We start from the raw sequence: 16,928 nt of genomic DNA, 5'->3' as shown, positions 1-16,928 counted from the left end.
GTTGAAATGAAGCTCCCAATACTTCCAGACATTTCCAAACATGTTCACAAATAATACATAGCTTTTCCGTTAACTTGAATTACCCAATTGTCAGTGGAAAAGGAGAGCTATTACAACACATGCCAACATATGCCAAGACAAGCTTATTATTCTTGTGCACATGACTCCCACTGCTTGTAGGAAATGCTGCAACAATAGATTACCAGGGAAAGAAGCTGGCTCATCTCTTAAAGCCACTGACAGACCCACATCCAGAAAACATAAAGACCTTAAGTCAAAATTCATCTTCAGTGGTCATATACATTTTTTTTTATACCATTTGTCCATTTGCTGTATTTTTTGAAGTTAATAAAATCTGAGATTATGGATGTTGATTTGATTTGCTACAGAACTGTCTATCCTGTAGGTGGGGAAATAACAGTGGGGAGAATAAAGAACAGATGATGACTGATCAGAGCAGTCATAACATTCTCTGTCCTTTATACATATGTACAAATTAATGAAATAACAGTGAAGTTAAACTACTCCTCATTTTGCTGGGGATCCTCTGGAACCATCAAGGACTCCTCAGAGTCCATGGACCCCACTTTAGGCAATACTGGCCGAGAACTTTTACTATACTATACTTTTACTTTTACTTCTTTTTTTTTTTTTTTCAATATAGCTACAAACAAGTAAAACAAATGAAAAGGCCAGGGGTGAAATGTAGTTATTACTTATTAGTAAGTACTTAGTTATTACTTTTTTATTTTATATTTTTATTACTACAAATGTAATAAGTTGATGAAGTTTAAGTAAAATTTAAGACTTTTTCAGGCCAGATAGTAAACTTAAGACCAATTTTGAAAATACACGTGAAAATGAAAACACTTGTACACTACTCAGAATATATGCATGCGTGACAAGAAAACGCAGCATAAACCGTATTTTAAAACTTAAAATACTATAGGCCTACTTAACTGTGTTCAAAACATTTGGAGACTTTTCCAGACCTGAAGAGAAACACTGACTAAAAAAAAAACTACATTTCCCAAGTTCCAATGTGGTGTACATCCGAGGTGAAAGGTCGTAAACGTCAAACTCATGCTGCCGGCTGCAACAACAACAAATGGTGAATTAGCTAAACGTTAGCATCGCGTTTGCCTTACATTCATTATTTTCTACTCTAGCTACGTGGTTCATTGCAGAGAGAAAATGTCGGGAAAAGCAAAAGATCTCCTCCAGATGGACTTGTATGGTTTACTTGGTGTGGAAGGCACTGCTACAGCGAAAGAGGTGTGTTAACCGTTACTGTTTGCTAACAAATTCTTGTTAGCAAGGCTGGAGCACAATATTTGCCTGTATACTAAAGTAAACTAGCTAATTTTTTTTTCAGGTATAATTAAAGTGTAATTGAGGATGTACGTGGAGAGAGTGTATGTGTGTGTGAGAGTATTGTCTGTAAGCAGGAGGTTATTTGGCTAACGTGTGTGTGTGTGTGTGTGTGTGTGTGTGTGTGTGTGTGTGTGTGTGTGTGTGTGTGTGTGTGTGGGGTGGTGGTGCTAGAATTTTCCTTAGGGCTTTTTTCCAGTTCAGTTCAGTGAAAGAAGATTACAGCTAAATAAACCAAACCACACGACCACAGTGGGCTTAAGGGCTAAAAGCTAAATCATAAAGGTGTGATATATTGAAACGGCCACTAGGTGGCGATGCTGCAGTATCAATTTGCGGGACCAGCTGCTGCAGACAAGCAATGCCCTTTGTGTGAGAGGGGATGCGGGATCAAGACCATATGGATATGATATAAAGTTATGGCTTTGACTCTGCAAACTCTGTATTATTCTATTATTTAATACTAAGCCAACCCAGCTGATCACATATGAGATAGAAGTAGGTACTTGTAGTCTTTATCTGATGAACCCTGAGAAATTAATCATTTAATTGGCAGAAGACACCTGTAATGCTCCGGGCAACCTATTTACAAAAGGTTACGATGAGTGTGTGTCGACAACAAGTAGTCATGTATCACATTTGATTGCTTGTTTATGCCTCTGCCTAATTGAAACAGCCAGAATTTTGCCTCAGTGACAATGAGTCAGCGCTGACATGGATTCTGAATTTACTCTGGGAAGGTTCCCCGGTTCTCTCCTCCGTCTCATTTTCCCAGCCCAGAGACATTCACTAAGCTGTCCCCAACCCAGCCCTTTCTCAACGACCACCTCTCCTCACAGTTTCCAGCTTCTAGAATCCACAGGCCAGAAGGGGAATTAAAATCACTGCCAAAATGAGGGAAGAAGTTAATTTCTTAATTGGATTTCAAAGTCCTATCCTTCCCAGAGGAGTATGCTGGAGGAAGTTAGCGGTTGTGGCTTGGGCAGAAATGAGTCTCCAAAATGCAGAAGGCTGGTTCTGTGAGGTCTGTCGATGGTCGGGAGAGATAGTGAAGTTTTCCTGTGTGCAGTGCGTAGAGGCTGGGAGGGCTCAAAACCAATCAAGTGTATGAAGACAGATGTCATCAGATGGGCTACTTAGTCCCAGTTGGTTGGCCCGCTGCTCCACCGCCACTATCAGGCATGTTGTTTATCACAGAGAGAGGAAGAAGCTCATCCCAGAGCCTGTTTATGTGGGCTTAGCCGCAGCTTGTAAAACATTGCCCTGACGTAGGAGATTTGCCTCCTGCTTCTCCTCCTGGTTCCATTTAGCATCTCGTTCTGCTATCACTGCTATTGACCTGCCTCTAAGCTTGGCTGGCTGATAGATGGCTGGGAAACTGGCAGGTCAGAACCTATGATTTAATGAACATGGATGACTGGGGTTTGCTCTATCCTTGTATTGCTGAGGGAGGCTGTTGCCGAAAGCCAGAAGCCATTTATGGAGTCGTGCTCATGCATATCAGCAGGGCTTTAAGTGGGTGTTTTACCTACCACAGATTACTTGTTGAAACAATGTGAACAACCAAGACCACACACCATTTCTTGTGGTTTATTCAACTTCTTAAAATGGAAATGAGGCATAATTGAGTGTACCTGATGTGCTGCAGTGTAGCCTAATGCTTTATGTGGATGCAGTAACTACCAGCCTGTATAGATTACTTGCAGGCAGAGCACTTGAGGACAGGTGTTATCAGGACATCGCAGGAGTGCATGCTGACCTCATTCCACTCGACAAAGTTTTGTCTCTTCGTGTCTGGCTGCTTAGTCAAGGGCAGGTAGATTGTTATTGCAGAGGAGTATGAAGTGACCCCATGCTGCGCTGGCGGTCCGTGTTTCAATGTGCACTCTCCTTGTGTACTCCACTGCCTGCCTGACTGCCTGCCTACTGCCATCTGTGCAGAGGGAGACACTCTCTTCAGGTGGGTGGGCACCTTAGATGGCCCCGCCGCTCGTGATAATTGTATCACTGTCCCAGACAAATGTGCCTGACAGGCAAGTTATGCACGCTCAGTATGGCTTTTGGAGGCAGCACTGGGATTACATCCTGGTGGCGCAGACATGCACGCACCCTTATGTGCACCCAGGTTCACACGCACACAGGCTTTCGGAAACTCAAACACAGGGCGACAGCAACACACATTGTCTCTGTGTCTCTTCATTACATCCAACTTTTCTACTTTCTTTTAGCTCTCCCTTTAGATCTTTGTCTCTCTGTTTAGGCCTATCTCTTCTTTACCTCTGCCCTTGCTTCTCTCCTTCCTTTGCCCTGTTGTGTATGTTATTACTTTCCTCCAGCTGATAATGTCCTGTAAATGGCAGAGCGCTGTAATTAAGGAGGATGGGCCCATGGCAGAGCAGGCAGCTAATCAGCCACACAGGCTAGGGGCCCTGGTGGGGCTACGCTGCGGCTGCACCAGGACCAGTTTGTCAGCTGTAATTGGCACCAAAGACTGGTGTAATGAGGACAAGATGTGGGCATGCAGTTAAGACTGTGGCAGGCAGGCAGCAGGGCGGCACAGAGAGCCTGTTTTTCACCAGGCTCTAACCATTAGGCTACTGTTGGCCTGCTGGTGGAAGATCAGGGCTCAACAGACTTTCCTTGATTCCTTGGTTCCCCCTTCCACAAACTGAATTGTGGGAGTCAGTTGAGATTTCTGTCATTCAGTTTGCCTCAGGAATGAGACAAGGAAAAGGAACACACGACACAGTGTAGATAAATTTGAATAGGCAGAAATGGAAGATATAATAAAATAAGACACTAATACTTTTGAGATTCAGCTTTCACTATTCCGTGAGTAGAAGGGACAACAATTGTTTTTAGCCCAGCTCTTATGGTTGTCTCTTCAGATGGTCTCGCCCATAATTGATTCAAGAGCTAATCCTAAAAGGTCATGGTGAACTGCATAAAGATAATTGCTACAATCATTGACCATAATTGTGTGGCCTGTAGGGGGATGGCACTTGATTTGAGAGCTCATATCCGCTAATGCACAAACCTCTTCCGAAGTTGGCCTGCATTAGCTTACAGTTTGTAGGACCACGGATCTTCAGCGCCAATTAAGGCTCGCGTGTTACAGCATTGATGGGAGCAATCATGCATTATTAAAGAAAACAGCACTGGAGGAGCAGTAGTCATTTAACAGCAGAGAGACAAGATAGTGAAGGATGCTAGAGGGAAAAGGGAGAAGAGAGGAAGAGAAGGGTGGGGACAGGAGGATGGAGAGAGAGAGAGAGAGAAAAGCAAGAGATAGAAGAGTTACAGTAATTAACTGCAACTTAATGCAGACAAGCCTGTATGTTGACTGGATCTTAAACTGAACCCAGTGAGAGGGAGATGATGGTGTAGTGAGTCTCACTGGCAGCTGGATTGAGCGACAGCCTCACAATCACGAGTGTGGCAGCTCTCCACCAGAACAGCATCGATGACAGGTTGTTCTTGTCGGAACAGCTCAGCCGGCCAGACTTTTGTCCTGACAATGTCAAACATCTGCTGTGTTTACGACAGATGTGGAGACGTGTTTATCATGTCAGCTGGCTGCAGGTGATGAAGAACAGGGGATGTGCAGTGTGTGTGAACTGAGGACACGGCTTGACCTCTTAAAGCAGGCTCTCCTTCTTTTTGTGCCGTCGAAGCGCTGATAGGGCTGTGTAATACAGGGAGCTCTCCACCTCTTGTCACTGACTGCCCATTGTTTAGGCCAGCTGCAGCTGATGCTCACACACGCGCGCGCACACACACACACACACACACACACACACACACACACACACACACACACACACACACACACACTCACACTCACACAGACACAGGCGTACACATGTGCCACACACATAGGCACACACTCAACAGGCTGAGAAAATCTGTTGGCCATGTGCTGGACCTTTAGCATTCAGATTACAAGAAGCAATAGATGAAGGGAGAGGAGAAGAAAGCCATAACGGCTTCCCTTCCTTCCTCGCTTCATCTGTCCTTGCCTTCTCGCCCTGTGCTTCTCGCCAAAAGCTTTTGGAGTGGAATGGTGAAAGCTGTGATAGGGGGCACAGAGAAAAGAATAGGGAGAAACAGACAGAGGGAGGAGGCTAAAAGGGGGAAGTATGGCTTGGGCCAACAGTAAGCATCTGTGTTTGGCGCCAGTCCACAACCCTGCGTGTCAGCATGGATCTGTAGGAAGGCTGTGTGTGCCAAGCAGCAAGACTGCTGAGTGAATATGCCTTAATGATGTCTAGTCTCCCAAAGCCCTCCCAGTGAACCCAGGTTCTGATTTACCATTGCAAATCTAGAGAGACAAAATGTGAAGTCAACAGTACTCTATTGCCCAAGAGATAGAAAAAAGGGGTTGTGACATTTAGGAGCAATGTTTGAGCCATGTTAATCTCCAGAGATTTCTGTGGAGGCTTATTACGCTTTCACATAATTGTGTGGAGGCTTCGCTCTTCTCCCTTGGACAGTGGGCAATGGGCACCCAGCCTAATGTGCCTAAGTTTACTATTATGGAGACTCATTGGAGTTGCTGTTAAAAAGTCTTGGACAATGAAGATTACACCATTCTTCTCAGTTCCCTCACAGCCTTGCTTTCCCCCCAGTCAGTCAGCTCTGTATGTTTTGGCGTGCATTCCAGAGATAAAATTGTGCAAAACAACACACAGGGAAACACTGCATATGCCAGAGGACACAGCGTCCAATGCAAACGTTTCCCAGACATGAGGAAAGGAGCTCCCAATTTCTCCGGGTCTTAGCATACTGGTGGGAGATTGATTTGCACTAAGGGGGGTATGTGAAAGCATGCATAAAGTTGGCATGGCTGGTTAGGACTGGTGAGTGTGCGTGTGAGAATTTGAGTGTGTGTATGTGTGTGTGTGTGGGGGGGGTGATGTGTGTGTAAAAGTCTATGCATGCAATGCGTATGTGTGAGTGTGCGTCCAAGGCTGTGGCAGCAGTGCAAAAAGCTCCAACGCGTCCCTTTGCAGCCCCTCTGGTCTCCACAGTCTCCCCCATGGGCCCTGCTTCCCCTCTGTTTCTTCTGAGGAGTTGAGATCTAATGAAAACCACCTTGTCATTAACTGGTCCCAAGAAGGACCAATGAATGGTTAACATTCCATGCAGTGACCCAGAGTTTTAAAAAATCAGCTATAACTAAAACCTCACATGACATTACAGTGCTCCAAAGTATTGTTTCTTTTTTCCAGCTTGGTTCTCCATATTCCCCCCCCAAAAGTTTTGGCTCAGAGCCTAAGATATTAATGGCTGCCTTCCCAATTTTGTGATAGACAATGGTGCACTGTTTGTGTATGTTATTATAACATTTTTTCAAGTTTGAATAAAGACGGCCTAATACTCAGCTGCCAACTCAGGCCACATTTATCTTGCAAACTGGCAATGGGTCTCATGAATACTTTGGAATTCTTGTGCGGGTAATTCACCGTGCAGTATGCGCCTCGGTGGTTAGGTTCCATTAACAACGTGTCAAGAGGACATAAAGCAGAGGATGGGCTCAGGTGTTGATTTGATCCAAACGATACAATCCCTGATTCTCCATTAAATGCAGACCACATTTCACCCCTAGTACTTTCCTATCAAACTTGTATTATTTGTGCCATTATTTCAATGGGACCATCAATTTTTTACACAGACTTTGGTTTTCTGGGCCAAGGACAGCTTGATAAAGAGTAATCCGTCTGGAAGTAAGAGTTTTGACTTTCACATGGCCAAAACTGATTTGTGCTTAAGTGGTTGATGCCTGCTTTGTGCATGCTAATCATCATTTCCACTGTGCATATTACTTCAGGTGCTCTCCTCTTTTTCTCTCAGATCAAAAAAGCTTATCGACAGAAAGCCTTGACGTGCCATCCAGACAAGAACCCAGACAACCCAAAAGCAGGTGAGTCAGTAAGTTAATGTGTTTTTCACAATGTCTGTTCACCGCCTCTCCATTCAGAGTCATAGACCTGACTTAATAACGGCTGTCAGTCAGACAGTAGAATTAGACCGCCAATATTTAGAGTTTGTTTATTGCTGCAATAATTGCATCGTTTCCTGAAGAATTAGGCTTAACATCTCACCAAGCTGCCATCAAGCTCCCTGCTGACATCCCATAACCAAAATCTAAGAGCGGAGCCCACAGCAAGCTCAAACCTGCCAGACAGCCTAGCCACAACACTCCGCAGGAAGGCTAGCCAGCGCCTGTCTTCCCGCCGGCTCTGTAGCCAACCAGGGCCAGCCAGACACCACCAGCACCACCATCGCCACCAGTGTGTCCACACTCCATCCCTCCTTGGCTTTGGAGTCCTTCTGCGGCCTGTCGCCAACCAACATGTCAACAATTAGACAAGGAAATTTCAATGAAGCTTTTTGTCAGGAGGGAAAAAAAATGCACCTTGGACAAAGACTGGTCGTGAGGCATGTTTTCAAGTGAGGTTTGTGCGGTTGCTGGATGGTTCAGACAATTCCTGATTATGTCAGGAAAAAAAAAAACTGGGAAATTGGAGGTGGTGGTGAGAGGAATAATAGAAAAGCAGGGGGTCGGTTTCCCAGAAATGGAAAAGAAGTGGTTTGGAGGGCCTCGCCACTTTAACTCGCACATGGACAGACTCGGTCTCTATTGCACGAGAGCACGGCAAATCTTGGGACTCGCAGGCCTTCGGGGGATGGTTGTACACATGAGAGGTGACGCAGAGGTCATGATTCTTCACCGAAGACACCCCCCACCATCTCTCATTCTCCCCAACCCCCCCGTGTTGTGACACTCTGAGCTGCCTAGTGGGCATGGCGGGTCTCCCCAGTTGGATTTCATTCCAGCCCATTATATGCGTGTAGGTAACCTGACCTCCTCTGCTGGCAGTATGATCCCCAGAGCCTCCTGTTTGTGTGCACTGCCGGTCCCCACAGGGAGTAACTGTATCGGTCCGTTAGGCCTCCCATAAGTGAATGATTAAGCTCGGCTAGTATTGTGCAGTAGTGTGGCGGTTATATGACGGGGAGTGGGATTGTGGTCTCACTGTGTGTGTGTGTTTCAGATGACAACTGGGGAGTTGGAGTCTTGCGTGGCAGTGGTGATTGTGGCAGTGGCCCCTCGAGGTGCTCTAATGGGAGATAGATGGAGAGGCCTGGGGTTTATGTGGGAATGCAGGGCCGTGTCATTGGAGGAAACAGGTTTCGTGAGACTTCAGGCACCTTTTAATGCAGGAAATGTCTCCATTTATGTCAGCCCCAGAGTCCCAGCGCTGGCTTGGAGACGTCACGCTGAGATACACACTGCCTCCTTTCACATAAGCCCCTAGTTGGACTCACATTCTCCTCCCTCTCTCTCCCTGTCACCATCCCCTTCTCTTGCCTCCCCTTGCGTATAAAGTGTTCACCAAGGTACCACTTGGTGCCATTTGTTTGTGCATTGTTAACCATATTGTTGTCTGTAAAGCTCTCATTCCCCATGTAAAACCTTGGTTCCCTGAGCAAGCATTCTCCTCCATACCAAAACCTAAAATCCTGTGTGTCTCTATATTGTAACTAATAGAGTTCTTGATCAATCTTCCTGTTTTGTCTCTTTCTTCCAGCGGAGCTCTTCCACCAGTTGTCCCAGGCTCTAGAGGTGCTGACTGATGCTGCTGCCAGGGTAAGACCATTGATGTCTCTCAGGCTGTCATACATAGGTGTTGACTCATAGTCACACACACAGAAACGGTTCATCATTGTGTCCCATGCTCTTTTCAGGCTGCCTACGACAAGATCTGTGCTGCCAAGAAACAAGCAGAGGAAAGGAACAGGAAACTAGATGACAAGAGGAAGAAGATTAAACTAGGTGAGTCCCTTTTACAAATCTCAAAGCATCTCAAGGCTCTTCAGTAAAACATATCGATATGGTATTGAATAAGTGTTATATAAAAAAGTATTTTTTTTTATTGTCATAGATATTGTAGGGTCAACACACCAAAATGTGATTCATGAGATTTTCTTTTTTATAATGCATAAGAGAACAACATGGATAGTCCAGTAGCAATGCAAGATAAAACAAAAACACAAGAATCATAACAGTTGCTACACGAGTCTGGCACTACACCAGTACACCACAAACCCATTCCAAAATGTCCTACGCCACAAAAGTGCATGTGGCACTTTGTGAAATGTAAACAGAAATTTGGAGATACTTGTCACAGCTGGAGACATTCTGTTTGTAACTTTGTAACTTGTTGAAAAATAAACTATTTGGTTAGCCCTCATGACAACAGAAACTGTTTTGTCTGCTACCTCCTGGAAATTAGATTTTAATGATTTGATGGTTAGCATAAAAATAGCACACATATCTCCAGTGATGGTGTATCTTCAAAGTTTTTAGAAATACTGTATATGAGTGAGATATTGACTCAGATTTTTTTGAGTTGTCCATACCTGTGTGTGTGTGTGTATGTTATTCTGACAGACTTGGAGGCCAGGGAGCGACAAGCTGAAGCCCAGAGCCAGGAGGAGGTGAAAATCACTAGAACACTAGAAGAAGAGGTAAGAGACTATACAGTGACCAAATGAGAGGTGATATCACTGTACCGCTGAATGTCCCGGTGAAGATGCAGAGAATCAAAGACAAAACATTCACAACAGGCCTCAGCCATCTGCTGGGAACAAGGTAGATCACTGCATCCAGGAAATAATGAAGCACACCCAGGTGCTTTTATTCTGTTATTCGTCAAATACTCCCTTCTGATTGAGTTGGAATCCTCCAAAGACTTGGGCCAGGAACAAAGGCCCTATCTGAGTGCATTTTTTTTTTCACTGCCATATCATAATTATAAGTGAATCCATTAGGTGATATTGCATGACTTGGTGCACTTTGTTTGTAAAGCCAATGATAAATAAAAAAGGGTGTGCGTATTTCCGAGGTGAGTCATGGCTCGCGCACAACATGCTTAATGCATGTAATTATGGGGCCATGTGCGTTTGGGGAAGGGGAGATTACCAGTAGGTGGCACTGTTCCATTTTCTGTCTCATGGCAAGGTGTTGTTGCCAGAACTGATTAAATGAGGTGACTTGCTCTCTCTCCCTGAAGCACGCTGATATGGATACCTGTTGTGAAACACAGAATAGGAGAGTGAATGTCTTACAATGGGAGACTGATGCGGTTGAAGAATCAAATATACACTTGGCTAGTTTGAGTTAAGCTATATGATGCACTCTTGATATATGATGCTCTCTTCCCCATCATTCAAAGCCAGTCTGTCTGTTTGTGCACTTTACTGACCGTGTGTCTGTTCCACCAGATTGCCCGTTTGAGGGAGGAGGGTTCCAGGCAGCTTCAGGAGGAACAGAGGCTCATCAGAGAACAGATCCAGAAAGAGAGAGACGGACAGCAGCAGCGCACAGCCGACTACACTCACACAAGTACTGCTACTACACCAGCAACAGCCTAGCCCAACTCAATGTTTAGCCTAGTCCGGTCCGTCCTAATCAAATCCAGTCCAGCGCAGTCCAGTCCAGCCTAATTACATCCAGTCTAATCTAGTCCAGTCCTATCACTACCCCAGAACCCTCGCTGGACTCCCCCCACCCTCCCCAACTCCATCATACTGTCAGTCCAAGCCTGTCTAGCAAACCACAGCAGTCACCAGGCAGCCTGTGGTTGACCAAATATTATTCACATAAAAACAATAACAATAACTGAAAGTATATTTGAATTTATGGTACTTTGGAAAACTGCAGAAAGAAAACATTGTTTGAAAAGGTCTATTTTAGGGTCTTGGCAGTGAGGCGTCTTGGCTACGTAACACAGACATGCCATGTGTCGCACACACAGAGTTGTCCATCAAGTTTTTTTTTTACCTCTTGATAACATATTTGCATTAGAGCCTGAATGTCTCCATCCTGGAGCCATGGGAAAAGACTCTGTAAGAGTCTAGTAAAGTTGGGGTATTTAAGGGAGTACTGGGTCTTGGCCCTACACTAGACCCCTTTTTGCGGCCGGACAATTACTCACGCACAGTCAGCACGTCCTCTCTGAGTCCCTTGTGTTTGCACGCGATCAGGCCTCCCCAGCCGTCTGCTGGACCAGTGCTCTGTTCCCGCTCGGGAGACACAACGTGGGTCATCAGACTGTAACAAGAGCCAGTCTGGTGAAAGGACTGGAGGGCCAAACATTTACCACAGGTTGGCCAATTTAAAATTGCTGTCCAGCCGCTCGAGAATGAGACAACAGCACGGTCCCTTGACTGCAGTGGCAAAAAAACACATCCTTGACCGCACGTCTCGAATGGCATATTTCTTGCCTGAACAATTGTCTCTTTGTTTTTTCCCCTTCTCTGTCTCGTCTCCCTCCTCCTTATGTTTTCTCTCAGACTCAGGAGTGGAGAGATGTTCCAAGAGCAACTTGACCCCCAAATTAAAAGTAAGTCTCTCTGCTATGGACTTCTAGTCAGGGGATGAGGCTGGGACGAGAGGTCAGGGTGCAGGTTGAGATTCTTGGAGAGTGAGAGAGGGGGGTGGGGGTGGGGGGTCTCAACATGCTCAGGAGGAACTGCTCCATCTGAGCGAAAGCGCAGACTGAACGTCAGTGGGGATTTTGATAGAAACGAAGACATTTGTTATTTGGAGACCACATACGCTGTCCCAGCACTGAGCACATTGGCTGTTCTAACGGCCCTTCCTCCAGAGCAGGCCCGCCGTTGTCAGGAGACCTGTCACTATGCCAAGAGAGGGCTTATTATATTTCCTCCTGGAAACCGCCTAGCCTGCGCATATTAACGGACACTGGGGATGTTAGCTAATGTGTTTAGACATTTAATCTGGTTTTAAAATTTGATAGCCATCTAGTGCAGCAATGTATTCCCTAACGTTTGTGTGTTCAGTTAGAAAAACAAACAGCAGCCTTAAGTCAGACAGTATTACATGTCATGTTCACCTACATGGGAACATAATTGCATAGATTGATCTCAAGGGTTGTTGTGACTGCACATAGGAATATCAGTCTGGGAGTTAATAATTTCAGGTTGTTTTCAATATTGGTTGTGAGGCAGTATTGCTACATGTAAATTAAATACACCTGAATTTGAAAGTTAATGTGTTGACACTTATATTGTATCTAGGCTCAGAGCCGTGTTGTTTCTTTGGTTTTCCTTGTCCAGTGAGGCTAACACTTCTAATCCTATCAGTCTTTTATCTTTTACTTTGAGCCAATGTTCCACTAATATCCATCCTCTGTATAGTTGTTTGAACTAGTAGCAAGAGAATGTCTGCAGCAACGTGTTTGGCGTCGGCTGAAATCATGGACATCACCCAAACACTTTTGTGCCTCATTAGAAGATTAATGGGCAAGAAGGTTATCATTGGGTAGAGGTGAGCGCTTTTGGAAGCAGAACGTACATTTTTGGCATAATTGTTGGTAAAAGAGCCTATGTAGACAGGGCAGTTCCCAGAAATCCTGTTCCTCTGACAGTTAGCAGAATGCTGGAGCTGAGTCAACTCTTCAGTGCTTGCCATTTATAATACTGCTCCAAGCAGTTAGTGTGATAAGGGCTCGACCCCGCTGTGCTGTGTAAATGGATATGAGAAGTTGCACAATATCTCTCTTAAGGAGTATGGGAACAGAAATCACCATTTGGTGATGGGATTCCAAGCACATAGCAAATTGAGAAATGATCTTGCTGCCTTTTGTAGAAATTGTTCATTGAGGCTGTTCAACTTCTATTCAGACTTAGAATAATGATAGCTTTATTTGTATATGTTTCCTAAAACAAAATTTACACACTGCTTCACAGTCAAAACAAACAAAAGACAAAGACACAGGGTTACACAAGCAAAGAAGAGGACCACAGCTCAAACAAAGACACAACCATTAAGGTGAGAGTGGAATATGGATCCTGCTTAACGTAAGGGCCAGTAAGGGTCTGATAGGAACCTTGGAAGGGGACAGATACAAACTCTGGCTATTAAATTGTCCAGGACAATTGTCATTGATTAAGTATCAGCATTACAGACATTTCCTCTTGGCCACATACCCGAGGAGGACTGTCTCCCTCCCTGCCCACCACAGAGCACATTCCTTTGGCATCGACCTGGTTTGGATTACTTGGTCGTTAAAGTGGCTGGTGTTGTGCTCTATTCTGTGGGCTTATAGTTAAGCAGGTGAGTCACGGTGCAGTCTCCGGTCCACGGGTCCACGTGTTAATTTTTGCTCTTTCTAGCTGCCCGGCACCTCCGGCTGAATGGAAATTGACTGCAGGTCTCACAGGTGGTGCCAAGGTGATGCTCGAACAGCTTAACAACACCTCCGCCCATAGCTCCGGTCTCTGTCCTGATGCTGTGCTAGTCAGTGTGTCATCAGAGCCAGACGTAGCCGGCGTGTTTTGTCTCCTGATCATAGCTTAGATGAATCAGTTATGTGCACCCACTGGTTAGATATTATCATACAGAGTAAGTGTTTGCATGCACTATTTGAATTCTATAAATCCTCTTGACCAATATTGACTTCTCCTTTCTGTCTGTCTTCTTTCTCCCTCTTTCCAGTTGAAGTGGAAGTGTAAAAAAGATGATGAGACGAATGGGGGCTACTCTCAAGACGTTCTTTCCAGACTTCTACAAAAGGTGGGTATCCCTAAAAGTCAAATAATTAGTGCCGCAGTGCTATAAGGGCCACAAATAAATGGTACAAAAACAGTCTGATAAACTTCACGACTCATGCTCTGCACACAACAGACAGTAACGGTGAGGTCCCACCTTTCTGTCTCCGTGTCTCCCGGACGGGAGAGAGCTCCTCTGTAACAAAACCTGCCTACAGAGTCCGGCCATGTTTGAGGTCTGCATGACATCAGCGTTGTAGATGGTTTTATTCTTCCCCTTAAACAAGGCCCATTAAGTTTTGTTGCAGTGAAAGTGCTGAGGGCAATGTTGTAGTGCCCTTTTAAAGCCATGCACGCCATTGTTAGTGCCCCTGTTACCAGGCGATTTAGCTGTGCCAAGGGAGTCGCTAGGAAATGTGCTCTTCTCATGCAACCCAGTACCACCTTGTGCTGTGATCCGCCACAGGGGCTTTTGGTAGGGCGTAGGTTGGCCTGGAATGAGGATAGGGCAAGTGTCTCTGACGTCAGCCCGCCCGGAAATAGGCGTTTGAATTTCTCCTCCGCACGCACTCAATCAATAGTCCCAGGCAAGGAGGGCCGGGTCAGAGCAAAGACTACGGAAAAAAGAAGATTGTTGCTTTTTAAATTCTTAAGCAAAGGGAGTGAAATTGGGAAAAATATTCTGTTTGAGCTGGCAAGCTATGATGAGTGATGGTTAATGGTTTGGGAGAGTAGAAATAGCCACCTCTGTGTGGGAAAGCAAGTATGTGTGTCTATGTGTACGTGTGTGGATTTGTGTACTTTGGCCATTCAAAATATTACATGTTCTTTTAAGGGAAAAAGAGACATATTAAGATATTTAGATTTTATGAAATGGGGGGCCTTTTGAGAGTCTCCTTTGTCACTGTTGGCCTGCTCTAGAGTGTCCTCAGCAAGCATTAGCATTCCTGGCCCGTCTCGTTCCCAGAGAGCTACATTTCCAGGGAATCATGTGATTCTCAGAGGCCTACTCCTTGCTCCTCTTTGCTCCCAAGCATCTGGTCTGGGTGGGGGGAGAGCTTAATGACAGAGGGCCTTTGTTACAGGTGACACAGGCCCGTCCGCTACAGAGACAGACCCTGAGGAACTCCACCACAGGCCAAAAACCCTTCGCTCTTATTATGACTGCATCTGAGAGGGACCAGGTTTTCAGCCACCCCAGCCAAAACCTGTCCCCAGCGTTCCCCCCTCCTTCCATCTCTCTTGGGCAGAAGTCAGGGAGTGACCTTGGCTGAGACACTCTTCCCCTGCCTCCCTTCGTCTGTCCAACCCTTCGTCCCTGTGCTTAGTCTTAGTGGCAGGGAGCTGGACGAGGGCCATAGCTAATTTCAGCCTCCATACCAGGACATGGTTTATCGATGGTTCTCACTGCACAAGGAGTAGCTAAAATGATGACATCCAGCATTGCTCAGATGTCCCAGACTGGTCTCTGTTGAGATGTCACAGAGGTCTCATTTTTGTACATGATGTTACTTGAATGTTCTGTGCAATGTCTCTGGCTCGTTCCCAGACATAAGAACCCTATCATTAGAGATTTGGTTTTATTAACCAAACACATATTGGATCCTCACTTTTATTCCAGAAGTCTGTTGCATTCACCAGTGTTTTGAATTTTTGAGTCTGCGTATGCTTTGCATTTTCATGGTTATGGTTTGTGCTGTGACAGGAAATACTAATTTGAATGTTCTGCATCTCTCTTTCCCCTCTGTTTTACTTTTCTTTCATTCTCCCTTTCTTTTTTACCTCCAGTACGGGGATGTTTTGAATGTGCTTGTATCGAGTAAGAAGAAAGGAAGTGCTGTGGTTGAATTTGCAACTGTCAGAGCAGCTGTAAGTACCTAACTCTTCCCCGGTCAGTGTCCTCATTCTGCTTATTCCATAATGAAAATCTTTTTCAAAGCAGGCATTTGCGTAGAACCACATTTGTTTACTACTCACTAGCCTTGACATCCAAGGTGACCTGCTGAGTTTGATTATTACTAAGAATGACACCTGTCACAGAGACACCCTCAGGCCACACTACCCGACTCCATAATGATGTTGTTCTAGTCATCTTGTACACTGGAGCTCTCTGTGCGCTGATGGGAACCAGTGGACGGAAGGACTTGAGCCGCCTCATTGTTCCCCAGTGTCTGGGTCCTCGGGCCCTTTGTTGCGATGGTGTGCTGTTTTGTTGTGGTTCCTCCACCACGTCGTGTGGTTTTCCCTCCAGAGAACAAATCTGATGTTCCACCGTGATCCTGGCTCAGGGTCTGTGGTCTGTGCCTGCTCATCTCTGGGTCCCAGCCATGCTCAGGGGGTTTGGGATAGTTAAAGTTCACCCCCCTTCCCATGTTTGCATGTGTTTTTTCACATATGTATATATTATACTACAGCACAAATGCCCAGGTGAAAGATATAACAAAACGTTATGAAAATCACAAGGAGAAAGAGTTGTTTCTGTCCTAATATTATAGTGGTAGAGAAACCATCCTGTCAGCAGATCCACTAACAAATTGTTTTGTTTCTTTAGGAACTGGCATTTAAGAATGAAAGTGGCCTTAATGGAAACCCATTGAAGATTTCGTGGCTTGAAGGAGAGCCGGAAGTTGTCACTCCAGTATCACAACCTGGCCAGTTTATTTCTTCACAGGTATGAGTAAAATACTAACCAGCCAGCAATACTAACGATCCAACTTCTCCACAACCCAAATATGCTTAGTTGTAATTCCCTCCCTCTCCCATGAAGCATAATGTCAGCCCTATGTTACAAAATCTTCCCATGTACACTGCTTCCAACACAAATACTATTTCCTAAACACTGTCCCACAAAGAGAGGTATGTAAACTTTCTGAGGTTTTATTTTCGTATCAGTGGTGCAAATATTGCCCCAGTGCTTGCACCCCTCTCGTCTGGCCTAGAACAATGTGTTTGGTTAAATGGGGCTCAGTTTGTTT

The 16,928-nt window shown here is 45.2% G+C and overlaps 1 protein-coding gene across 4 annotated transcripts in view; it reads left to right on the top strand.

Annotated features, from left to right (window-relative positions):
* The first annotated feature begins 1,090 nt into the window (after nucleotides 1–1,090).
* Nucleotides 1,091–16,928, top strand: part of dnajc17 (DnaJ (Hsp40) homolog, subfamily C, member 17) — a 33,316-nt gene continuing 17,478 nt past the window's right edge. For 2 of the 4 annotated variants that reach the window (XM_071521684.1, XM_071521682.1), the window contains exons 1-10: nucleotides 1,106–1,275; nucleotides 7,225–7,294; nucleotides 8,967–9,025; nucleotides 9,124–9,211; nucleotides 9,830–9,906; nucleotides 10,663–10,783; nucleotides 11,734–11,783; nucleotides 13,901–13,978; nucleotides 15,742–15,822; nucleotides 16,505–16,624. In XM_071521684.1, coding sequence (XP_071377785.1) covers nucleotides 1,195–1,275; nucleotides 7,225–7,294; nucleotides 8,967–9,025; nucleotides 9,124–9,211; nucleotides 9,830–9,906; nucleotides 10,663–10,783; nucleotides 11,734–11,783; nucleotides 13,901–13,978; nucleotides 15,742–15,822; nucleotides 16,505–16,624 — 825 coding nt within the window. In that variant the 5' untranslated portion in view covers nucleotides 1,106–1,194. Of the gene's footprint in view, nucleotides 1,276–7,224; nucleotides 7,295–8,966; nucleotides 9,026–9,123; nucleotides 9,212–9,829; nucleotides 9,907–10,662; nucleotides 10,784–11,733; nucleotides 11,784–13,900; nucleotides 13,979–15,741; nucleotides 15,823–16,504; nucleotides 16,625–16,928 lie in introns of all 4 variants that reach the window. The other 2 variants (XM_071521683.1, XM_071521685.1) reach the window with 2 other exon arrangements.

The sequence above is a fragment of the Centroberyx affinis genome, unplaced genomic scaffold (genome assembly GCF_046629955.1).
Source record: "Centroberyx affinis isolate AG114_WGS23_722 - 3 ecotype Tasmania unplaced genomic scaffold, CSIRO-AGI_Caff_v1 ptg000915l_1, whole genome shotgun sequence".
Lineage (NCBI taxonomy): Eukaryota > Metazoa > Chordata > Actinopteri > Beryciformes > Berycidae > Centroberyx > Centroberyx affinis.
This window is presented reverse-complemented; position numbering and strand designations above follow the sequence as displayed.